General features: G+C 36.5%; 1 protein-coding gene and 1 pseudogene across 5 annotated transcripts in view; both read right to left on the reverse strand.

Annotated features, from left to right (window-relative positions):
* ZNF280D (zinc finger protein 280D) overlaps positions 1 to 23404 on the reverse strand; it is a 100316-nt gene extending 76912 nt beyond the window's left edge. For 2 of the 5 annotated variants that reach the window (XM_076004397.1, XM_012783060.3), the window contains exons 1-3: positions 4504 to 4549; positions 4324 to 4392; positions 1577 to 1723 (exon numbers count right to left, since the gene is read on the reverse strand). In XM_076004397.1, coding sequence (XP_075860512.1) covers positions 1577 to 1723; positions 4324 to 4351 — 175 coding nt within the window. In that variant the 5' untranslated portion in view covers positions 4352 to 4392; positions 4504 to 4549. Of the gene's footprint in view, positions 1 to 1576; positions 1724 to 4323; positions 4393 to 4503; positions 4550 to 23276 lie in introns of those variants that run through there. The other 3 variants (XM_012783057.2, XM_012783056.3, XM_012783058.2) reach the window with 3 other exon arrangements.
* Positions 9768 to 9907, reverse strand: LOC142871587 (uncharacterized; annotated as a pseudogene).
* Positions 23405 to 26388: the final 2984 nt, after the last annotated feature.

A 26388-nucleotide genomic window follows, 5' to 3' on the forward strand; every position in this document is an offset into this window, starting at 1 on the left:
AGTGCCATGGCGTCAGCCTAGCTCACAGCAACCTCAAACTCCTGGGTTCAAGCAATCCTTCTGCCTCAGCCTCCCAAGTAGCTGGGACTACAGGCATGCGCCACCATGCCCAGCTAATTTTTTCTATATATATTAGTTGGCAAATTAATTTCTTTCTATTTATAGTAGAGACGGGGTCTCGCTCTTTCTCAGGCTGGTTTTGAACTCCTGACCTGGAGCAATCCGCCCGCCTTGGCCTCCCAGAGTGCTGGGATTACAGGCGTGAGCCACCACGCCCGGCCTAGTTGAATATTGTTAATAGTCATCTACAATCAGTACAAATTCAACATGAATCTTAACTGCCATAAATAACAATTTTGCAATATGATAATATCCAGTATAAAATAATCAGTGACTAGGAGACAATAACTAAGAGAATATAATATTATGTTCTGCTATCACCAACATGCATGCCATCATGCCTAATTCATTTTATAATCCAAGAGGCACTTCACTTGGTGCTCCATGAGAGATTACAATCTGCCACAGAAAATGGTATTAAAAATTCAATCAGTTAAATTATTCTCCCTCTGGTAAAACTGAATAAAAGTGTCATTCCAAGTTTAGAGGCAACAGAAGTAAGAACTAGGCTTTCAGGAAATTTTAAAGCAGTCTTGTAATCACACTTTTCAAGCACTGCCATGGTAAGTAAAAGCATACTAGTATGCTGGGTACATTACATTCTTCAGTAAATTCTCCTGGCTTAAACATGTAAATGAAATGGAAAAGGATCTATTTTCTCCCTGAAATTTATACATTATTTCTCTGCATTCTATCACACATTTTTGAGCAAACATCAGCATTTTTAATGTTATAACAATGTCAAGTCCAATTACTCAACTGAAAGCTAATAATCCATAAAGGTACCAAGTTATTCTGCTAAAAAGCAATAAAGATTAAAGTGAATTAACTGCTGTATCATCCAAATACAGTGGCTGTACACAATGCTCTTCTCTTTTATGAATATAAACAGGAGTTGCTAAAAAATGGATGTGGTCAGAAGCTACAGCCTCTGTCACTATACAGGCCAGACACTGTGCTATCACTCACTGCCTATACATTTTATAGTCATGTGAGATATAGATGACACCGTAATGAGGCCTAGATGTGAGATCTCCTGTCCGAGACTAACACAGACTCATTTAGTATATTCTGAAATTTTAAGCAAAACATTCCAAATCCTTTCTTTTCTGTGCTTCTGGGTTTAAGTGAGAAAAATAAAAAGGAACAAACATAAATTGGTTGTTACTTAGCTTCACTAAAAATTATGCTTTCCACTCTCAGAAGACCTCCACTGTCATCAGCTAATATTAGTTCATTTCTTTTCTCATATCTGATACTTCATCTCTTACTTCCTTCAAGTCCCCAATCACATCCCTATTCTGATTCTCAAGTTCTTACTCGCCTCCCACCGAATCTTTCATCTCTAACTCCTTACAGTGAAATAAGGATGTCAAGTACTTATAAAATAGTTTACAAGTTCTTCATTAGAAACAATACCTTATAAAACTTGGCTTCACTAAAAGTAAATGCTTACTTGAAATTGCTGGTTTTGAACTTGATATCTCTCCAACAAAGATGGGCTCATCATCGTCATCATCCTCAACCTCTTTTACTTTCTTCTGCCATGGTTCCAGCTCTTCTTCTTCACATTCCATAAAGAGTTCTGCCATTTTTGAATTATCTAATTTTCAAAAGGAGAGAAGTAAACCTTATTTTCAGAAAGAAAAATAAAAACATTTCTGTAATATATAGTGTAATATTCTATGTTAATAATCTTAATAGCAATTTCTGAATTGATATTTGTAATCAGTACATGGTAACACATGGGAAACTCAGAGCTTACTCTCTAAGATATAAACTAGTAAAATTCAGATAGGTAATAGATGACATTAATTATTTACAGTAACAGAAAATGTGGAACAGTCAAATCCAGTCAAAGTGAGTTTCAGTCATATACCTGGAATATGATCATCTCTATAAAAAGCATTGTATCTAACCATTATCTTTTTTTAAAAAAAATATATTAACAAAAGAGAAATAAACTAAGAATAAGAGGCAACATGTGGGAGATCAACTAGAAAAACTGAACCAGATTCAAGAAGGCCAGGCACAGGACAAAGCAGGGAAGAGATGCTAGAATAAAATACGGAAATAAGTGGGGGTTATTTCATCAAGACAAATTAGACATTTTTCACCTGAAGAATGTCACAAATCATTTCTTGGTCTAATGTTATTTATATGTTTACTAGTCCACCTACCCCCACCCAAAAACGCCTTCCCATTTTCCCAAATGACATCAACATCAGGAACTGACCCCTCTTTTCTCTAACTGTACTCTTTTACTAATTAGACAGAGTTCTTCAAGTCAAATAATTAAAAATACTAATTTTTACTGGCAATTCATAGCTTAGCATTTGCATATCTTACATACTTGAAACACCATCCTCATTGTGTATCTCAAGAGCTAATATCTATACTGCTTATTCTGTACAGAATATCCTTCCTTCTTACCTATATCATCTATATCATTCCAGTCTAAAGCAAAGAGAGCATGTAGTTGATATCAAATTGAATAGCACATTCATCTTCTACAGCTATCTTAAAAAAAAAAAAAAAAATTGAACAGCACAAATCTTCACTGCACTGTTTCCAATCATGCGACACTAGAGAAATTACTTGAATCTATTTTCCTCATGTATAATATGGGTATGATATCTACGTAATAAAAATATTACATAGCTTCAAGAAAATGCCATATAATGTGCCTAACTTCAAGCAGATACCCAAAAAAATATTCATTTCCTGCCTCTCTTAACTCTTGGTTCAATTATAACTCCCTTAGCAAACCATAAGATTTTACTTTTCTTCAAATTCTAAACCACACTGACTGTTTATATCAGGCAATTAAATATCTACAATACATTTCAAACTGCTTACCATTTCTTCATGTATCTTAATTTTATATATCCAAGTCCCAACTGAGCTCATTAGGAGTATATTTCCCCCTACATATTAGATGGGCAGTAGGCACATAGCACATGATAATCTACGGACTTGATGAAGTCAGGCAATGTCTAATTTTAAACAATTAGGGAGACCTACTGTATACTGATAATAAAACTTTCATTTATATCCAGTTGGTATATTTTATGGGCTGCATTGTGTTTCCCCAAAATTCATATGTTAAAGATATATGACATACTTACTACCACAGAATTGTGACTATATTTGGAAACACAGTCTTTAGAGGTAATTAAGTTAAAATGAGGTTAGCAGCGTGGGCCTAATCCATAATGACTGGTATCCTTAATAGAAGAGGAGATTAGGACACAGACACCTGTGGGAGGGGATACCATGTGAAGATATAAGAAGACGGCCAAGGAGAGAGGCCTGGAACCCTTTCCTCATGGCCCTCAGAAGAAACCAACGCTATGACATACTAATCTTGGACTTCTTACCTTAAGACTTGTGAGAAAAATCCCACAATTTCCATTGTGTTAGCCACCCAGTCTGTAGTACTTTGTTATGGCAGCCCAAGCAAACTAAGACATTATTTAATAATTCCTTGTTCTTTTTAACAGGACATTGCCATTGTTAATATAGCCATGATAGGCCCGGTGTGGTGGCTCACGCCTGTAATCCTAGCACTCTGGGAGGCTGAGGCGGGTGGATTGCTCGAGATCAGGAGTTCGAAAACAGCCTGAGCAAGAGTGAGACCCTGTCTCTACTATAAATAGAAAGAAATTAAATGGCCATAGAAAAAATTAGCCAGGCATGAGTGGCGCATGCCTGTAGTCCCAGCTTATCGGGAGGCTGAGGTAGTAGGATCACTTGAGCCCAGGAGTTTGGGGATGCTGTAAGCTAGACTGACACCAAGGCACTCACTCTAGCCTGGGCGACAAAGTGTAACTCTGTCTCAAAAAAATAAATAAATAAATAAAGCCATGATACATTGTTGAGGAAAAAAATTAAAAGACACATAATAGCTTTATAAGTTTTTAGAAATAATTTATTTTTTTTGTCTATGAATAGAAGAAACATGTGATCATGTATGCCAAATTGATAATAGTAGTTACCTCTAGGAATGAGGAGAAAACATTTCATATTTCTACTTCACTCACTTTTTTATTAACATTATTTGTTTTTAGGTGAGCATTTGTTACTTGAACAATTTTAAGAGTTTGTGTTTTTAAGAAAACATCCCCTACCTCATCATTTTTCCTGAAGCAAAGTTATACAAAAGCCACGAATACCAGTATCACTCATGTCAGCAACACTTACTCTTTGGTTGAAAAGGGTTGTCGCCCATCAAGTTGCAGAGTTGACTTTCTGTAAATTGTCACCTAAGTACTGACACATGACATCAGTCAATTTTATGAGTCACTTAAGCAACACCAAATTTTGAAACATGAAACTTGGGATTCACAAATTGTTGGATCTAATTTTGATCTCTAAACTCACCATGTGACTCCAGACAAGGCAGCAAGTTACGTCTCAGTTTTCCTTCCTATAAAATAAAGATACTGTTAGGGTGGAATTCATTAAATTAAATGTAGACATACTTAATTTAACCTTTTCCCCTATAAAAAGCTCAATTTTTATGTTTGATACACACATGCAATTTACTTTACATAAATGTTTCATTTCATTCCTGAATAAACCCAAATTTAATAAATAAAATATTAGGCACTTACTACTTGAAGAAATATGATGAATCAGTAAATGACAAATAATTTTTTAAAGTATCCTTTCATAAAAATCAGTAATCACCTCATCATATATTGTAGTAAATTTTACTTTTCAAATGCTAAGTGACATTAATCTTTAACTGTTACCTCTTCTTCACATTTCTGAAATAAATGTAATTATTTCTTTAAGAAAACAATTTTAAATAAATTTTAGTTTATGTTTTTCTGGCTTTTTATTAACTAACTGAAAAAGAACAGAAAATTAGTTGGATATATTTCATCATAGATTAATTCAATTGAAAAATAACTACTCATGGCCTTCTGCATGCAACATTCTAGGGGAAAACATAGATGACTAAGCCACAATCCTGGTTTTCAGAAGTTTACAATCTAATATGTTTATAATTCACTGGGCCTTTAAAATGCTGCTAGAATAAACATTATCCCAAAAAACACATTTAAACCACTTTATTTGAACTACGAATTTGTTCTGTGAATTCCCATCCACACACAACAGCATAAATTTTACAAAATAAGCTTTTAAAAAACGATTTTAGTTATAAAGCAAAAAAGTTCAAAACCTAGACACTGGAAATCTAAAATACTGGAATACACAGCTAACTCAATATTCACATTCCTCTTTTGCCTTAGGCTGAAAAAAGCAAGCTTTCCTGCTTTTCCATTCCCAAATTATTTGGACTGAATTAGTATAAAGGAAAAAATACTTTAATTTCAGAAGTTATTGCTATAAATGTTTGAATTACTGCAAGAGACTCTAGTGAATCTTGTGTTTAACTAAATCCCCCTAGTTCTGAAGTCTACTTAAATCTCTTTTACTCAGTTATCTGAATAGTAGCTTGTCCCTAAACTAGAATCAGTATAATGTTTATGCCAAGTAGATAAATACATAATTTTTGCTTAGCATTAAGGATTTAACAGTACCAAGAAAACAGAATATTTTTAAGATTCATAATTCACACCCTGTGAGACTCATATATAGTATTTTCACTATGTGACCATATAAACATTTTATTATTTAAAAATAGCACTTATTTCATTTGATTATAATGAAGATTAAATGAGATAATACATGTAAAGCACATAGCTCATTGTCTGGCAAACAGAAACCACTCAAAACTCTTAATCATTTTTTTAACTCTAGGCCAATTTTAAAGAACTCTACAAATTGATCCCAATTCTATTATAATACTGGAATTTACATGCCAGCAACTGAGCACTTAGAAATTGTTTTACTATAGTCATGTATCACTTAATGACAGAGATAAGTTCTGAGAAATGTATCATTACACGATTTCGTCATTGTGAGAAGATTATGGCGTGTACAGCTCTTATACAAATCTAGATGGTTATAGTCTACAACACACCTAGCGTATATGGCATAGCCTGTTGTTCTGAGGCAACAAACCTGTACAGAGTGTTACTATACTGAATACTGTAGGAAACTTTAACATAAATCACTAGGTGACAGGAATTTTTCAGCTCCATTATAATCTTATGGGACCACCACCACTGTATATGCCGAGTGTTGTTAACCAAAATGTCATTATGTGGCACATAACTACATAAGATCTTCATTACAGTAAAATTTCTCATGATGAAATTTTAGCTTTATAAATATACCTGCTGGAATGTAGCTGTCAAAGGTATCATGCCATATTTTCATCTTTTTTAAAAAGCATTTCTAAACTAGTTAAAATGCACAAAAAGATTTGTAAACCCTCATAAAAGCAACACACACCCCTAAAACTTATCAACACTGTTAAATTATATACTACTAACCTCACAGAATAAAACAAGTATCTAATTCAAAACCACCAACGTATAAAACTTAACATATTAGTTAACGGTATAAATGGTATCTTATACCATTTCCATTAAGAAAAAAATGCTATTTCATTCTGCATGCATCCCAGTATTATAATTTCTTAAAAAGACCTTTAAAAAAAATGAGGGCCGGGTGTGGTGGTTCATGCTTCTAATTTTAGCACTTTGAGAGGCTGAGGCAGGAGTACTGCTTGAGGAGGCCAGGAGTTTGAGACTAGCCTGACCAAGAGCAAGACCTGTCTCTATAAAAAAAAAAAAAAAAAAAAGAAAAATTGGCCAGGTGTTGTGGCATACACTCGTATCCCAGCTACTCAAGAGGCTGGAACATGAGGATCATTATGCCCAGGAGTTTGAGGTTACTGTGAGCTATGATGATGCCACTGGACTCCAGCCCAGGCAACAGAGCAAGACCTTGTCTCAAAAAAAATAAAAAATAAAAAAGAGTAGCTTGTAAGTAAAATACAAAAGTGAACATGAGGAATATGGTGAATAGTTCAATTCTAGATCTTCTTCCCAGATGCCATAAATTCAAGGTATATACTCAATGAAATAATCCAAGAAATCAAATTATAAAGTCAACCTTTGTTTTCTTTCCCGTCATAAAAATGTATAAGTTAGAGGTTGCATTCTTAGCCAAGAAGTTGGCAACACCAAAACCAGATATGACCAACTTAACACAAAAGGGAAATATAGACCAGGCATGGTGGCTCACTCCTGTAATCCTAGCACTTTGGCAGGCCAAAGCAGGAGGATTGCTTAAGGCCAGGAGTTTGATACCAGTCTGGGCAATAGCAGGACCCCATCTGTACAAACTTCATCTTCCTTTTGTGCCTCAAATGTTTTTTAAAATGTTTTGGTGTTAGAAAACTAAATATCTTTTTCAGAATCAGTCCAGTTGTTACTATTAAAAATCAATCTTATTTTTGAAAAGGGCACATTACAACCACACAAAGCTCATTATTAAAAACATCTGATCACCAGCATTTAAAACATTACAGACAAAATACTGGAAGATCATAGAATCTTAAAAGACTTTAGAAGATAAATCTCACCTAATTTCTGAAAAATTCTAATTTTTATTTTAAGAATATTGCCTCTGGATAATGAGCACTATTTAGAAAAAGAGAAAAGGATTTTAAAAAGGGAGAATATGGATACACACAGTTTTTATTTGTAAAATAAATAAAAAATATAAAATATCTTTTTAAAAAGGATTATACATTTGGGAATCTTAACAGTGAACAAGCAAGCAGAGAAGGGAAAAGTCTGGGACTCAGTCTTGAAGGAAGTGGACATCAAATGAGACCAGGACTTGAATAGGGAAAATCTAGGTCCTGGAAGAGGTTGCTGTAGCTAATTCCAAGAATAAGCCTAGGGTAATTAGGCCAGTTTACTCTGCCCATCTTCTAACTTATACAAAAAACTTCATTCTCTGAAGGTAGCTTATCAAACAATTAGCACTTTTATTCCCTGAAATTAGGAGAAATCCAAATGGATTCCTTAAAGCCAAAACAAATCTCCAAGTTAGTGAACACAATCAAGACTTTCTGAAGACAATAAAATATATTATAATATAAACAATTTTAAAAATGATATGCTTGTTTTCTATCTAATGCAAAGCACAAATCCTAACACTGAATAGGCTATGAAAAAAGGCCCTACCTCAGGAAGTCATCTATTGGAGGATTGTGGTAAAAACATCAATATCTTATAAAAGAGGAGATGGTTGCCATAATAATAAAAATTAAAAGTGCTACAGTAAAGGTTCTTGATAAGGTATTGGGAGCACCATAGGAATAAAAAACTTTGCAAAATGTTGTGCATAATCAATTTCTGAGGAGATAAGACAGTGCATCGAATTCTTAAGAATCTCTAGGTTAGGAGTTTGAAAAAAGCAATCACATCTAGCTGGAGGGTTAGGAAATGACCTACCATGGAAGAAACATGCATTAATCCTTAATGGAAAAATGTTTTCTTTTCATTAGTACTTCTTTAAAAAATAAAGCATGTTCATTGAAAATAATTCAAACATATTAAGTGTATAGAATAAAAAGTAAGAATACTATTCCCTCTCCTGTCCCACCCTCTAAACCTACTCACCAGAGTTTGGATACAATACAATAGATAACAGCAGTGATTGAAGATACAAATATGGTTAAGGGATAAGAAGAGCATTCCAATACCTTGTAAGACTTAACAAACGGCAATATTTAGAGCAATGATTTGAATTAAATCTGCCATACTGTGTGCAGATTAAGTTTATATATGAGTAGATAGTGCAATGTGTGTTATCTAACAGAATGAGGCTTTAAAAGATCTCAACAAGAGAATGAATGATAAAATAATAGTTTGTATTTGCCCCAAAGACAAAATTCACAAAAATACAAATTGAGATGTATTGCTTACCAGTTTTGGTTACCAAAAGACCTTTGAGTCAAAAAGGTTAGCCATTCATTTAAAAAGTATACAACTGGCCCTCCATACCAGTGGGTTCCACACCCACAACCATGGATCAAATATATTCAGGGGGGAAAATGATAATAATGTAACAACAAAAAATAATGCAAATTTTAAAAATATAACAACTATTTACAAAGTATTTACATTATATTAGTTATAAGTATTATAGAGATGATTTAAAAGTATGAGGGAGCATTCACATAGGTTATATGCAAATACTGTGCTATTTTATATAAAAGACTTGAGCATCCTCTAATTTTGGTATCAATGGGGGTCCTGGAACCAATCCCCCTGCAGATACTTAGGGACAACTATACTTATATGTCAGATATACATATATGTCAACTATACTTATATGCCAGAATACAATAATGAACAAAGGCTAATACTTAGTTGTTGCACTCACAAATCTTATGCTCTAGAAATAAGGATAAACACTCATATAAAAAGACATGAGAATGATAAGTACAATGAATCTGGAATTATGTTAGCATAATCAAAACTGGCTTCCCTAAAAAAGTGATGATTAAGTTGTTATCTGAAGAAAAGAGGGGAGTTAACCAGGTAAACAAGAGAAGGAAGAGACGGTTCCATGCAGAAGAAACAACGTATGTGCAAAAGACCTATGGCAGGAGAGAACAGAGCAAACATGAGAAACCAAAAAGAAACCATCATGACCATAAAAACAGAAGCAAGGAGTTATATAGTAAGAGATAAGACAGCAGAGATAGGCAGGAGTCAAACAATAAAACACCCTATAGACCATGTCAGAGAAATTTGTTCTTATCCTAAGAGCAATGAAAAGCCACTGAGGGATTTTAAACTGATAAGAACAGATATACTTAATCTTAGCCAAAAGGCCAAGAAGCAATAAGCAGGAACTTATATCAGTTTGTGATACAGTGTCAAAATGACAGAATCTGAGTCTAAAATCAAAGAGATGGTAGTTTTACGCTAGTCCATATTGATCAATCTTCAACTGGAATACTATCTATTGGCCATGACAACCATGACTCTTAATTTTCTTTTCTTTTTTTTTTTTGAGACAGTCTTGCTCTGTCGTCCGAGCTAGAGTGCCATGCCGTCAGCCTACCTCACAGCAACCTCAAACTCCTGGGCTCAAGCAATCCTCCTGCCTCAGCCTCCAGAGTAGCTGGGACTACAGGCAGGTGCCATCACACCCAGCTAAGTTTTTCTGTTTTTAGTAGAGATGTGGTCTCACTCTTGCTCAGGCTGGTCTCAAACTCCTGACCCTCAAGCAATCCTCCCACCATGGCTGCTCAGCATGCTAGGATTACAGGTGATTTTCTTTTGTATAGGCTAGTCAAGTGAAGCACTGGAAGTGGAAAAGGAACAAAGGAATCAGTAACTGGTTGTGATCAATTAGTTGTAAAAACCACTGCACTCGGACCAGCCAGCCACAACTTTTTCAACTGTGAATAACAGAAAACCCAACTCGAACAGGCTTATGCAAAATGATATTTATTAACTCATTTATAGAAATAACTACATGCATGATTCAAACAATGTCATGTGAATCTGGTTTTTCTCTCTCTTTTCCTGGGCTTTACTTCCTCTATGTTGATTGTATCCTCTAAAAGGATATAAGAATGAGACTGATTATAATAGCTCCAACCAACTTTCAAGATTCAAGTTCAGAACAATGATAATAAGATGAGCTCTTATTCAAGTTGATTTGCTAAGCTAAAGTCATATGCCCTTCTCTAAGCCAATCACTAAGGGCGTGCTAAGGGACTGTGACAAGTTTAGGCCTACATCACATTCTCTCCCTGGTACCAGAGGTAGAATCTCAATCAACAAAGCAAAAAGTATTAGCCCAGCGTGGTGATACTCACCTACAGTCCCAGCTACTCAGGAGGCTGAAGCAGGAGGATCACCTGAGACCAGGAATTTGAGGCTGCTGTGAGCGAGGCTGACGCCAGGGGACTCTAGCCCTGGCGACAGAGGGAGACTATCTCAAAAAAAAAAAAAAGTAAAGACTGGAGGAAGGGATGGTTTTCCAAAGGAAAATCAAGACTTTGTTACCAAGGTAAGGGTGAATGGATGTTGGATGGTAAAAACAACAGATAGATGCCCACTACAAGGAATTCAGAACTAGAGCTCTGTCTAGGTCAAGTTGAAAGGACTAAACATATTTAACCTAGGAAATATGAGACTGTCAGGCTGAGATAGTAAAAGCTGTTTACAGATATTTTGTTTGTCATAAGAAAGAAGGAAAGAAGGTGACTTGTTCTTTGTGGCTCAAGTGGTAATAATAACAGTAATAATAATATTTTCTTGTTTTGAATAAACTGGAGAATTTCATTCCTAGTGATGAGCTTGAAAATAACTATTTTATTCATTATAATCTATAAGTTATCATTATAAATTATAAGATAATAAAAATTATTATACAATTATTTACATTAGCTAACATTAATTAAATGCATACATGATTTCCCACCTAATCTTCAAAAAACTGTAGGAGGTGAACACTATTATCACCCCGCCCTTTAGAGCTGTGGAAACTGAGTTATAGAGAGTAAGTACCTAGCCCAATATAACACAATTAAGTGGTGGGGCAAGGATTCAGAGTTCAAACACATTATCTGCCTCCACTAAGAACAAAAGACTAAAATTACAAGAGGTAGATTTGATCTCAATATAAGAACAAAACAATTAGGTTTTAGAACCTATATTGAGATTTTGTCTCAAAATAAGAACAAAACAATTAGAACTGTAGGTGAAAAAGATCACCACCAAAAAAAAAAAAAATACGAAAAATTCAAGCATTATGTGATAGAAAATGGTCACTTCCAAGATTCCCTCAAGGACCCTTCCAACCTTAATACTGCAAACATTTCCATCTAGAAGTATGTAAATTTCTATCTAGACGTAAAGATTTTTATTAAGCAAAAAAACCTGTCATAATTGAAATGCAGAATTATAGAACTTTTTTCTGGAATTAAGACTAAAATACTTTGGTAAACAACCTACTATATCCAAATATTTTTTAGAAACTTTCAAGTACTTGGTCTGATGTTGATGGCAAAGAGAAAAAGAAAGAAAAGAAAAAAAAAAGAAATTTTCAAGTACAACATAATGAATGAAGCAGTTGGGTTGAAGATCAACACTGAGGATGAAATTCTTCTGAGCTAATTCAAAACAAGTAAATTCCCAAAAAAAAGCAATAGTCAATAATCTTAAATAAACAATACAAATTTCATTTTAATAAAGCTGCTTGATGGTTTAAATAAAAACTCCCAATGATATGAAAATCCACTTCACAGATATTGATTCAGATAAAAGATCTCAAATATTCTTTATCATAGCATCATGATAAATCAACTTTTTAGAATTTTAACATTTTTATTAACCCCAAAATCTTTAATGTAATATTAATAAGTAGAAAGTCTATGCTTCAGCAGACTGCTTAAATTTACAAATCAATTGAAATCAGCAGTCATTTAAAAGCTTCTATATAAAAGGAATCTTGTCTACACAAGGCACAGGGAATATCTCTTTGCATCACCTCCTATGCATCCAACTAAAACCCCTGTACACCTGATCTAGGCTGCAAACAATTTGCTCTAGTTATTGCTACCCACTTTGTCACTCAAAACTGAACTGAGCACAGCAGAAAAGCTACAGCATTATCTACTGCACAGTGCTCTGCAGTAGATACCAAAATATCTAACTGAAGATCCCCAAAACCCTCCCAATAGCCAATTATCTTTTCCTCACTTTCCTTACTTATTTTGCAATTATTTCAACCCCACTTCTTGAAATATCCTGCTCAGTAATTTTCTATACACCAACAGTCTGGCATACTCACCTGTTCCTTTTTAACTCTACAGATTCTCCATATCTTTTCCTCCTTAAATAAAATTTAAAAAGGTTTTCCACAAAGTTTAGACTTCAGCCCTACACAAACTGTTCCCTAAAAGACAAATCTAATAAATTCCATAGTTCCAGCTATCACTTTTCAGTAGCAGCCAATAAAATCACCAAATATTCACCTGTCCAACCTCTGATATCTCAACTAAGCTCTAGTCCCTTCTCTTTTACTACTGAAAACTGCCATCTGGATACTTAAACTTACCTCTAATTCAGTACAGGGATACCTTGGAGATATTATGGGCTCTGTTCCAGACCACCACAATAAAGTGAATATCACAATAAAGCAAGTCACCCAAAATTTTTGGTTTTCCAGAGCAATGAAAGTTATGTTTATAATATACAGTACTATTAAGTGTGTAATAGCATTATGTTTTAAAAACAATGTACATATCATAGTTAAAAAATACTTTATTGCTAAAAAAAATGCTAACAATCTGAGCCTTCAGCGATCTTTGTGCTGGTGGAGGGTCTTACCTCAATGTTGATGACTGCTGACTAGTCAGGGTGGTGGTTGCTAAGGGCTAGAGTGGTTGTGGCAATTTCTTAAAATAAGGTAACAATGAAGTTTGTGGCATCAATTAACTCTTTTTTTCATGAAAGATTTCTCTGTAGCATATGATGCTGTTTGATAGCATTTTACCCACATATCACTAGCCCGGGAAAAGATCAAACTTCAAAATTCAAAGTACAGTTTCTACTGAATACATATGGCATTCACCATGGTAAAAGTCAAAAAATCTTAAGTTGAACCATATTAATTCAGGGACTATCTTTAATCGGTCTCTCAACATCCAGATCTCTTTGCTTTTATCCGTGCTATACAGAGCCACCAAATTCTACAATTTTCTGAAATAATGCATTCATGGTGTCACTTATCAATTCCCAACTCTTGAATAACTCTCCACCAACCCATGCAGAGCTGGGTTAGGTTATCCTAGCACTAAAAGCTTCCAGAGTGCAGTAAGGGGCAGAATAGGCCAAATGTTCTAACAGCCAGTGTTTCTAACAGTAGTTGAGGCTACAATAGCCTGCATTATCTAGCCCCAAGTAGAAGACAGCATGTAATTTTGAGATAGAAAGGCTAAGGCTGAAGTGAGGGAAGACCAAGGCATCATATTTTATAAAATGAATATGCAGTACCTGACACCAAGTATTCCGGTGAAAAAAAATGAACTTTTTCTGAGACTCAATTTCCTTACCTGTAAAAGATGGATGATAATACCACCTAACTCAAAGGAGTATTTGTTTTGATGATGAAATATTTTAATAGGGAATACACTTTACCATCTCTAAAACACTACAATAAAAGAAAGCAAAGGATACAAAGACATCTCTTGTGTAACTTCTCAAGTGAACACATACTAACAACGCAATGTAACAAAAGAAATGGCAATTTCCTGATTTACCTTTTACTATTCAATATGGTGTGAGATCTATTACTTATTTTTCCCATAAAATGTAATAAAGCTATTTCCATGTTGCATTTTGCTTATGAGGGCCCTTTTGGCAGCAACCAGCAATCCTGTATAGTTGAAAGTCAGGTAATCTTAAACATTGAATGGGAAAAGCACAGTGAGTGAGAAAACATGGTAGGAGACACAATAGAGATTAGAATATACCTAAAACCCCCAGACTCCTCCCAAAACCCTCCAGGCTTTGCTTCTTAGACTTGCCAAAGGTAACCACAAAATAAGAAACACACAGGAGGCTAGCCTAAAAGCAAGCGGCAAATTAGTTCAAAGGCTAATCATCTTTGCTTTGGTAACTAGCTCTAGTCAAAATGCAAATCAACTGAAAGGCATTCAGTTGTAATGCTGAAGAAACCCCAAATCTGACCCAGAAAGGTGTGTGGCTGATTAACCTTTAAGGACATACTCTTTACTCATGAGTCCATAAACCCCAAACCTGGAAATCTTTTTTTTTTTTTTTTTTGGTAGAAGGTAGTGCTTACAAAGCACAGAGAGGTGGTATATCATTTATTTCTAACAGTAAACATGTAGGACCTACTATTATTAGGCTCCTGTAGTGCCTAGAACTGAACTCATTTACCCAAGACCAACCACATGGAAGCCAGCACACGGGAAGAAGGAAGCCAAAGCCCAAGTTTCTCCTCCTCTGCCAGCCTGTGGAGACCAGCACACCCAAACTTTTTTTTTTCTTTTTTTAACTAGTTCCAATTTAATGGTGAATACATGAAGTGTTTGTTTTTCCATTCTTGTGATACTTCACTTGGAAGAATGGTCTCCAGTTACATCTACATTAATTTAACAGGGATTATTAGTTCACCATTTTTTATGGCTAAGTAGTATTCCATGGTATACCTATGCCACATTTTATTAATCCACTCATATTATGTGTACTTGGGTTGTTTCCACATCTTTGGAATTATGAACTATGCTACTATAAACACTTGGGTGCAGGTGTCTTTTTCATAAAATGTCTTTTTTTCCTTTGGGTAAATATCCAGTAGTGGAATCGCTCAATCAAATGATAGTTCTACTTTTAGTTCTTTGAGGTATCTCCATAATTCTCTCCATAGAGGTTGTACTAGTTTTCAGTCTCACCAGCAATGTGTGAATGTTCTGCATTACGACACAGAGGACACCATTTTGTTGCTTTGGGCCTTTTTGATAAAAGCCATTCTCACTGGATTAGGTGATACCTCATTGTGGTTTTGATTTGCATTTCCCTGATGAATAAAGATGTGGAGCATTTTTTCTCATGTTTTTTGGCCATTAGTCTATCTTCTTTTGAAAAGTTTCTTTTCATGTCTTTTGCCCACTTTTTATGGTGTTATCTGATTTTTTTCTTGCTGGAGATTTTTTAAAATATGTATTAATTTACTTTAAAGTGACAATAATAGGCTGGGAGCAGTGCCTCATGCCTGTAATCCTAGCAGTCTGGGAGGCCGAGGCGGGAGGATTGCTTGAGCTCAGGAATTCGAGACCAGCCTGAGCAAGAGCCAGACCCTGTCTCTACTAAAAATAGAAAAAAATTAGCCAAACAACTAAAAATAGGAAAAATTAGCTGGGCATGGTGGCGCGTGCCTGTAGTCCCAGCTACCCGGGAGGCTGAGGCAGTAGGATCACTTGAGCCCAGAAGTTTGAAGTTGCTATGAGCTAGGCTGATGCCACCGCACTCTAGCCCAGACTAAAATGACAATAATAAAAGCACTATAAATTAATGTAAATATTTTTATAAAAATATTTCTTAAAACCAAAAATTCAGAGAAGAATGGTATTGTTTTACATTTTGCAAATCTCATTAATACGTTTTAATAAAGACAGCTGGATTCTCTTATCAACTTCTGCATTCAATCTGTTACACTACATGTTCTGCTGAAGAAAATCCAGCCTCACAAAAAAAGGCTGAGTGGTAAAGGAAGAACCTAGTTAAACCCTTAAAAGTATCTCAAACCCCAGACTGCTCTGAGAGAACTACCACACTAGATAAACTAAGTTAAAGCCTTTGTTTTAAAAAGAGGGCTAAAATTACTATACTACTTGGTAAAAAAAAAAAAAAAATGTAAGTTATATACCAATACACCAATTGAGTAAAACAACAATTTTAAACTGGTAGGGAATATTCAAGTGATAAACACATTAAGGAAAAGTATCTATTGAGCATTAATTATTCGTAAGGTATTGTGTTTAAAAACACAAAGAAGCAAAACATACATCATCCCTAAAATCACTTTGTGTTCATCATGCTGCTCTAAACCAGAAAAACAGGAAGGTTTACAATGCAAATTACTGAAGTGAAACATATTTTTGGCTTAATCCAGTTAACCAAAAAGCCTAAATACAACACTTTGATCCTCCAGGGTTTTAGTTAATCACAGAGGATCTCTGAAGGCAAAGCTTGGAAGGAAGGGAAGAGGAAACTGGTAACAACAAAAATATTTTAGAACAGAAACCTTAAGAAACAACTTTCTAAGTACTGCCTGCATTCATTAGAAACGTCTTATGATAGGTGGAAAACCTATCATAGTAGTAGAAAAAGAGGCAGGTAGGTTTAATATGTGTGTTGGAGAGAGGTGGAACTCTATGTCTAACTGTCCAAATTAACCATTAACCTTCAGTATACTATCAGAGTACAAAAGAAACTATTTTAGTTTTTTATTCTCTTTTTTGAGTAGTTCTATTTAGAAAGTTTGACATTTTATGACTTACATTGTTTCCCAGAGATCAAAGAACAGAAAATTTACTTATTACTTTTAAATAAAACAGTCTATCTTACAACTATTAATGCTACATAGGTCTATAATAGAATCCTTTTATAAAGCTAGGATATATTATAGGATTTTATGATTTTATTTTTGCCGAATCTGAAAATATTTTGTTAATTCCATCATCCTATTATTTTTCATGATTGCTCATCAATTAATCCCAATCTTGCTAGAAAATAAGAAAATGGAAGAATTCAGTTGCCTACAAGAATGATACATAGTGAAATAAATCTAGACTAATGCATTATCCTTCACTTCTCTCACTTTTTTTTTTTCAGTTTTCTTATTTTGCACAAAGTTTTGTACTAACTTTTTAAAAGGTACAGAAGACTAAAAACACCTTTGTAGTCTGTGTTAGGAAGGAAAAACGTTTCCTCTACCCTCTTACCTAGGGGCCTGTGAATTAAACTAAGAAAAGACAGATTAACAAAAGAAAATACATACAATTTTTAGGGACTAGGAAATATATGAGGGAACGAATGGAAAATATGGGTTATTTTAGTAAAATATGTTTATGCAAACTTATCTCTGTGCTAACTCTCCATCTCAGGGAAACAGAGTTGCTCTTCTTTCCCAGTTACATAGTAGAAACACCTCAGGAAAGGAAATTTATGCCCTGCTCTCAGGCAGACAAGGGGAGGACAAAGAACTCTTCCTGCCTCTATTGATTTTCAATTGTCTTCAGCTCAAAATAATCCTTATGCGAAAGAGACATATTTGGGGGTAGCACACCCTGGTCCCCTTTATCTGCTTTTAATTTTCACTGAATACAGTCAAGAATGCAGAATTTTTTATTTTTTGCCCATAATGGAAAAGAAGAAAATTAACAGAGGAAGGCAATTCACAATTATTAGATGAACCAGAAGATGAATGCAAAGATGGAAGCACTTTAGACTCTAAAGACAACAGTGAAATTGACTATAGAAACCTCAGACTGAGTCTTCAGATGAGTTATCGTAGGTAAATTTTCTCAAACTAAACAATCAATGAGAGAATAATATAGTTCTAAAAACAAAAAGAAAATATGGTATTCTCATTCAGCAGAAAGGAATTCATCATGCAGCATTTTTGCAGTAAGAATATAGACCATGCTATTTTTGATAAAAAGAATATCTGACAGTATTCTTTCATCTCTTACATGTGTGTGATAAAATTTTACTTGATAAAATTCATAAGTGCACAAGTGTTGAAGGCAGGTGTATGCAAAGGTGACTGGAAAGAAACAGAAGATATAGAAATTTTTAGAATTCATTAGATTATTCCAATTGGTTATTAGTAAATCTGAAATTGAAAATATCTTGCAATTGTGGAGAAAAGAAGATGGCTATCCTTTCTCCAACAAAACTATGAACCACCAAAAGTTTCAAAAAATGCTTACAGTATGACATTTGGATTATGCACATACAAAAAGACCCAGAAGAAATGACAAGCTAGAACCTATTAAGGAAGCATTTGAAATCTCAAGTCAATATTTACAAGACAAATAGTTCCAGGGTCATGTATAACACTTGGTAAGTACAGTCCCTGACTTATGATAGTTCAATTTAAAATATTTTGACTCACACAACCATTGTTTTTCACTTTCAGTACAATATTCCAAAAATTACATGAGATATCGAACACTTTATTATTATAAATAAGCTCTGTATTAGAGGATTTTGTCCAACTGTAGGCTATTATAAGTGTTCTGAGCATGTTTGAGGTAGGTTAGGCCAAGCTATGATGTTCGGTAGGTTAAGTGTATTAAATGCATATTTGATTTATGACTGATTTTGCAATGTTTTTATTGAATATGTTAGATGCATTTTCAACTTATGATATTTTCAACTTATGATGGGTTTATTGGGATGTAACCCTATCGTAATGCAACAAGCATCTGTAGTTAATTGCATTCAGATTATGTTACCCACTTCAGGTATAAACACCTTCAAAATTTGGAAAATATGGAATAAAAATCTGGGTAACGTGACAGTGAAACATCATAGGCGTGGAATTTGCAGATCTACACAGAGATTCAGAAAAAGGGTGAGAGCAGAACCAAGGGTAACAAGCATTATAAGAATTGACAAATTTAAAACTTCTGTCAGAAATATAACTTGTGATAATTTTTTACAAATTTAGTCTTGGCTGAGTATTATCCAGCAAGAAACTTTCCTTAGTTGGCTCTCTTTGGAAGAATAGGGTTGAACTGTGAATTTTCACAAATGGAAAAGCAAGAGAAGTCAGCAGCACAAAATCTAGATTTTAAATATACTCCTTGGGTCTTACTGTCCCAAGAAAAACTACAATTACTCTTCTCAGCTCAACACATTCTCAACCACCAATGAATTCAAAAACCTCTGCAGAAATTAACCTTAAGTGATCTGCATTATAAAAAGACTACAGGAGAGATATATTCAAAAAGAAGGTCAGAAACTATACTTGCAAAAGAATGAGTTGAAGGTGGCTTATGACTGATGTTAGTATGGACAGTGTTTTCATTGTATGGGAAAAGCTTCCGTTACAAAACTGTAAGTTATCAAGAAGAAATTCCTCAAGCAACTAGGATAAGAACTTGCAAGACCTAGGAAGAGAATCTGTCTTACCCTCTAACCACATGTTCTTTTACACAAATCTCAAAGTAGGAAGATGAGAGGAAAGATGTTCTTTGTATAGATACAAAAACCCAACAAACAAAAAAGCATGCTACAATTATAATCAGAATATTTGCCAAAAGCATTCAAATGTGACTTATATTCATTGTACAGGTGTTATGTAATAAAATGTATGAAATAGAGTTTTTGTTTTTCATTTTTCTAAGTATATGCTAAGTAAACACTTTTGCTATGTTTAAATTCTTATTAAAAGCTCCAATAAGTTGTCTTACATTATGCCTTTATTCTTACCTCTATAAATAACTTAAAATGTAAAAAAATAAAAACAGTCCCTTTCAATCTAGATGGTAAACAGTAATAACTATTTTTTTCTGGCACACTGAGGGTTAAAAGAACCCTTAAAAGAAAATGGCTTTGCAGAAATGAACCAAAATTCTAAACATAGTTTTTGATATAAGCTACTGAGTAAATCAAGTCATTATTTAAATCATTTAAAACAATTCAACTGAAAAACCAAATATTTTTGAGCCCCTCTCTGAAGCAGGAAGAGGTAAAAAAAACTATTTAGGATTACATGTTTAGTTAGTGACTATGTTGTAAGTATTTATCTTTCAAAAGTTGCTTTTGAAATAACAAAATATGTTTTCAACATAAATTTCCAATTTCCTGTCACCTAAGACTATAGTTTATTTTTCATTTACAAATATTGCTATTCCTATTAGGTACATTCCCTGCCCAATCTGTATAGAAAAAAAATTCTTGTTATGATTCTAAATTTTCTCTTGAATAAAGAAAACAAGCATGAGAGAGGAAGTACAAAATTATATTTTTTCTTTTGCCCTTCTCTCTCTTTACTAAAAAAGCCAATCCTGAGTAGTAAAAACACTAGACTGAAAAAGGAATGGACTAGTAGCCTAACTGGAATGATGTTCTAGTTGAAGTGGGGGGACACTGAGATTCGCAATCCTCCAACATCAAACTATCTTACAAATTTTCTACTTATCATAGCTCACTAGTACTAAGCAAACTTGGAAAGAAGGCAGTCTTTCTGATGTTTACTTTGTGCCTCCTCAGGCTCTGATACCTTCAGGTGGCAGCAATTCCAAGTTCCTTAAACTAGACAGTTTAGTCTTATCTTCCAAAATTGCCCCTCTTCTTCTTCCTAACTCCCAAACACCCATTCCTAGGGCACTGCTCCCAACTATGTGTTTATCAGATTACTTACAGCTAAATTCATACCAAGTACTAATGCCAAAATATCACCCTACAAATTACTTGCTAATTGCAAAAGGAAAGGCTTACAATGTAAAGATAGATCAGATTTTGGATTACTAACAGGACAATCCTACTTTATGTTGAATGAAATGAAGTACACAGCATGTTTGTGAAGTATTCTTGTCAAAAAATATTAAACCTGAATCTACTCAAGCCTTTAGACCTAACTTCAAGTTTCCAAAAAATACATGGGGCAAGAGGGAACAATTTAAACACCATGAGGACGAACTATCAGTAAAATACAGAATATATAGGTTATTCTATAAGACTACTGACCTGGTCTCTTCAAACAGTCAATGTCATTAGGGGAAAAAAAAAAAAATGAGGGAACTACTGTAAATTAAAAGAGACTAAGACAAATAAATGTAGTAAATGATTGGATCCTGGTTCCAAAAATAGTTAAAAAGGATATTTTGGGAATAATGGGGGAAATGTGAATATATTCTACATCATATATTTAATTTTGGGAAATATTCTTAATTTCTTAAACATGACTATGGTATTGTGTTATCAACATAAAGAAAAATGCCTTAATCTTATGAGACACACACTAACACACATATAGCATTTAGGGGTGAATTGTTTTATCTGCAAGGGACTTAGAAATGTACAGCAAATAAGAGTGTGACAAAGCAAATGTGGCAAAATGGCAATGACAACTGTTAGAACTAGGTGGTAGGTATGAGTGCTCAAATCCGCTATTCTTCTAATTTTCAATGTTTGAAAAAAAAAATCATTACTTGAATAAAAAGTTGCACGTTAAAAAAAATTAACCCAAAAACAAAAATGTAAAAGAAAAAGCAACTGATTAGTATTTCTTAAATTTTTTAGGTGAGCCTCCTTGCCTATTCTCACCCACCTCTTCCCGTAAAAATGGGACATACTAGAGTGAGTTTGAGTACTGGATGAGGAGTCAGAAGACCTAAGGTTCTATAATTGGCCCTGGCTTTTCCTAGCCAGGTGACCTCATTAAAGACCTCTCCCTGAGGCGTTCCCTCACCTTCAAAACAGTTCCATCAATAGAGACCACTACAAAAGGGGCTAGGAGGTAACAATCAGGTGTTTCTGACATTAATGACAGATACAAATACCAGAGACAATTATAACGGTACTTGTAGTGATGTTAAAACACAGCCCTAACTTAATTTTATAATTAAACCAGTGCCTTCACAGGCACGGTTTCTGCGTCTAGACAGCTTGAGTTGGCACAGTGATTCCCCAAAGCAGGACACCTCACAAATGCTAACTGGAGGCTTTTGTACTTGAAAACCCTCCTTCTAGCTTTCAATTTTATGTTTAACGGCACTCAAAAACGTCAAATTCTGTCCAGCTCTCAAACCAATAAATCCAATTTTTTTTAAGCTGACAGAATTTTTATTTAAACAAATCTTCGCAAACAAAGAGAATCCCTTGGCCAAAGATCTCCCGTGCTTGCAGAAACGGGTTCACTTTGACGTTTTTCCTCTCCAGCACATTCCTCCTTAAAAGCGTTAAAACTTGAGGTAAGTTGGGTGGCACTCCTTCCATTCTAGAGCAGGCTAAAACCTCAGAGTGAGATCATTCTTTCCGTCTCATTAAGTGAAAGCTGCAAAAGCTCAGTTAGAAAATTGTGTCTCCAACTCCACGCTTCTCGGGACCCTTCGCCTTCTGCAGACAATAATAACAGGACTTCAATGGCAGAGCGGGCAAGTCCCTTTGACAAAAAATGAGGGTGTAATCGTGGAGTGACGGGTCACCTGAGCAAACTGAGGGGCCCTGTGTCTGAAAGTTCCGAAGGGCCTATGGTCTCCTTTCCTACGACGGAAGACGCTCGGGGATGGGCTGTGGTGTGAGGAGTAATGGTCTCGGCCAAACATCAGCACAGAATGTATTGAAAGACCAAAGGGAGTTGCCTCCAGAGAAAAAGAGCCAAAACCAGGCTGAGGACACACAGGCGCACAGGCCTGGGAGGCGAGGTGGCGGAGGAGCAGGAGGCGGCGGCGGCCTGCGCGGCCCTGGCCAGCAGCAGCCCAGCCGGGCGCAGCGTCGCGCCGGGATCCCTCCCCCGCCTGGGCCGACGCAAGATGGCGGTCTGGCCGCCGCCGCCGCGCAGCCGGCCTCCTCCCCCGCGCCCTGGGCGCTCCAAACGACCCGCGCCGGCCTCAAGACCCCCAGCCCAGCGCCCCCGGAGTGAGGCGGCGCAGGCCGCGCGGGAGGGCCTCTGCCTGCCGCAGCGCGGGGCGGGCGGGGGCGGGGGGCGCTTACCGTGAGCGGAGCGGATCGGCCTGACTGGAGCCCTGAGGAGGAGGAGAAAGAGGAGGAGGAAAAGGAGGAGCACGGAAAACTACACTGCGGCGACAGTGGCGGCTCCCATTGCGGAGCCGGCAGCTGAGCCGGGGAAAGGGGGGGCTCTCGTGCAGCCAGCGCGCTGCCTCATGGGTAGGCTCCGGGTCAGCCTCCCCGCGTCCGGGTTCCCTGTCTTCTCGCGGGCGCGGGGGGCGGGCGCCGGCATGTGCGCCGCGTCCCTGGCCCTCGACGCCCGCCGCGCCCAGCCACGCGCCGGCCCCGGGCGAGGGCCCGGCTCGGGCCCTGACGTGGGTGCGGGTCGGCGGCAGTCCCGGAACCTGGCCGGCACCGAGTCTGCAGGCGCGGAGCCGTGAGTTCTGGGCCCCCCCCGTCTGTCACGGCCACCCCTCTCCGTGGGCTTGGAAAGCAAAAAGGTCACGGAAGACGGCCACCATTATGAAAAGAAATACTGCGCCTGTAGGGCGAAGACAGCGGATGAGAAAAAGGAATAGTCAGGTTCTTCTACCAATGGGCTGCTTTTACCAAATTTGTTTTAAACGTGGCTTTGCTTGCATCTCATGTCGAAGTCAAATAAAATATGTAGAGGCGAATCTCTAAATTTTACATACTATTTGGGATATAAGAATTGCAATTCGTAGCATACATACAGACCTGGTGGTCTTCTTCCCTACGTCCAAAGAACAAAGTGAAGGTTGGAGGTTTTATAAGAAGGAGCAATGTTACCTGTTTTTCCAGACAGTTCTTTGACACTAGAAAAGTTTTGGGGAGCTGGCATGCTGTGGAGGTAGGCACAACTAGTCTTAGAGTTGCAGCTGGTTGGTTCAGAAGCCATCAGATGAAACTGGCTTCAGGTTACAGCAAGCAGCTTCAGCAACCAGACTTCCCGACAATTACATCCTTGGAGCAATGTTATGCACCCGAGGGCTCTCTCCCCTGGCTTCTCTAATCTGTTTTAGTTGAGTATGACAAGAATGACACAATTTGCATGATCAACTTTCACATTCCTCACTCTGCTGTATGGATAGTAACCTTTAATAACAACCAAAATAAAGTTCCCACCGATGTACTTAGAAGAAAAACATTTGCTGTCTTCAAAACAGTGTTGGAAAAAAAGAAAAAAAACACTTGCTAAAATACTGACTTACTTGCATAAACTTGTTGAACATTGTAATCCGATCTGTAAGGAAAGTTTCCTCAAGCAATTGTCCTAACAAGATCAAGGGGCAGTAAACCTGAAATCTCCTATAGCCAAGTCCTCCTCTCTCTCACACAAACACACATACACACACACACACCCACATCCTGTGCAATCACTTAATCTTACTAATTCGTCTTTTTATTTGTGTTAAATTTCTCATCCAGACTGCTCCCAGCTGTCTCCAGGTGTTTAGCATTACTGTAGCACATTGGTTACCACTCCCAAATTAATTTTCCCTAAAGGCAATTTGGATCACCCCCTATGAAACTACTGGTAACCATGACCTCTTCTCCCTTGGGCCTGAAGATAGGCTTTATAACATAGACTCATGAGATCTGTTGAGTAAATTAAAGCTTTGTCTTGGTTTAAGCTTTATCTTGCATAGCCTTAGGCCTGTTGATGAGTTACAAAGGATGTCTCCAAGAAGGGCAAAGGGCATGATAAGGCATGTCTGACCTCCCTTTTCTTGGATAGCAACTCAGCTATAGGGTATTTCTGGAGTCGCCTAGGCCAAGCAGGGGTCCATTCAGTCAGCTGGGGAGCTTAAAATTACATTTTAGTTCATATTTGTTATAGTGTCAAAAGACGAAATTACAAGAAATTTAAAGATTTCAATTTGCAGGCCGGGCACGGTGGATCATGCCGGTAATTCTAACTCTCTGGGAGGCCAGGCAGGCAGATTGCTCAAGGTCAGTAGTTCAAAACCAGCCTGAGCAAGAGCGAGACCCCGTCCCTACTATAAATAGAAATAAATTAATTGGCCAACTAATATATATAGAAAAAATTAGCCAGGCATGGTGGTGCATGCCTGTAGTCCCAGCTACTCCGGAGGCTGAGGCAGCAGGATTGCTTGAGCCCAGGAGTTTGAGGTTGCTGTGAGCTGGGCTGATGCCACGGCACTCACTCTAGCCTGAGCAACAAAGTAAGACTCTGTCTCAAAAAAAAAGAAATATTTCAATTGGCTTTATTGCAATTTTAGAATTGGGGCAATACTTCATTCCATAAAATAGAATAAGGATTCCAAAGAGTTAAGCAGAGGAGTTTGGTTTCATAGACAGAAAAAGGGCTGAAGAAAGCAGAAACAAAGGGAAAAAAGCAGTTTGGCCATTTCAAAATTACTTTCCTTATAAATTGGGGACAGTGAGACAGAAAAATAGAAAGATAACTGGTTAACTTCAGATTACTCTTTGTTGTATGGATTAAAACAGAAGTTCATTATCATGTTGATTGAACATTGCATTTAGCTAGTTTCAGAAATTAGGCTGTTATCTCTCCTGATTTTTTAGAAAGGCCGCTTAACAACTCAGTTTTAGTTTGGTGAGCATGGATGACTCCATCTTGAAAATTAGTCTAGTCTGTTGGGGACTAGTGTTAGGGTGGAAAGGTTAGTAGGTGCTCATGGCACAGGTGAAGAAAGATTTCTCATGCAGAGATTAAGATATAAAAGTAAAAAGTTTATTTTATCCTTCTTAGAGGAGAAAGGGAAAGAGCCGGCGTGGCATCCCAAAGAAAGAGAAGGGAATGCCAGCAGTGAGGCCAAGTGGCTTGCTGATTTTAAGGGGGACAAAGAGAGAAAAAAATAGCAATGGCTATCAGTTGATAACAAAAGCAGCATCAGGTAGATAACAAAAACTGCAAGGAGGTCAAAGTTCAAGAGTTGGTTTCCTACCTTTCCTTGGAGAAGGGATCATCGCAGGAGATGTGACTCTGTCCTTGAGATATATATATGGTTGAGGCTGTAGTTCATTCTTCTGCTGTTTACTCAGGAACTCTGTAAATGCAGATTCTCAAAAAACAATTTTGAAAGAGAGAGATGTACATGTCTTTTCCATTCATTCAGCTCTTTCCAGAAGTTGTGCAAAACAGAACTCC

This window comes from Microcebus murinus, chromosome 6 (assembly GCF_040939455.1).
Source record: "Microcebus murinus isolate Inina chromosome 6, M.murinus_Inina_mat1.0, whole genome shotgun sequence".
Lineage (NCBI taxonomy): Eukaryota > Metazoa > Chordata > Mammalia > Primates > Cheirogaleidae > Microcebus > Microcebus murinus.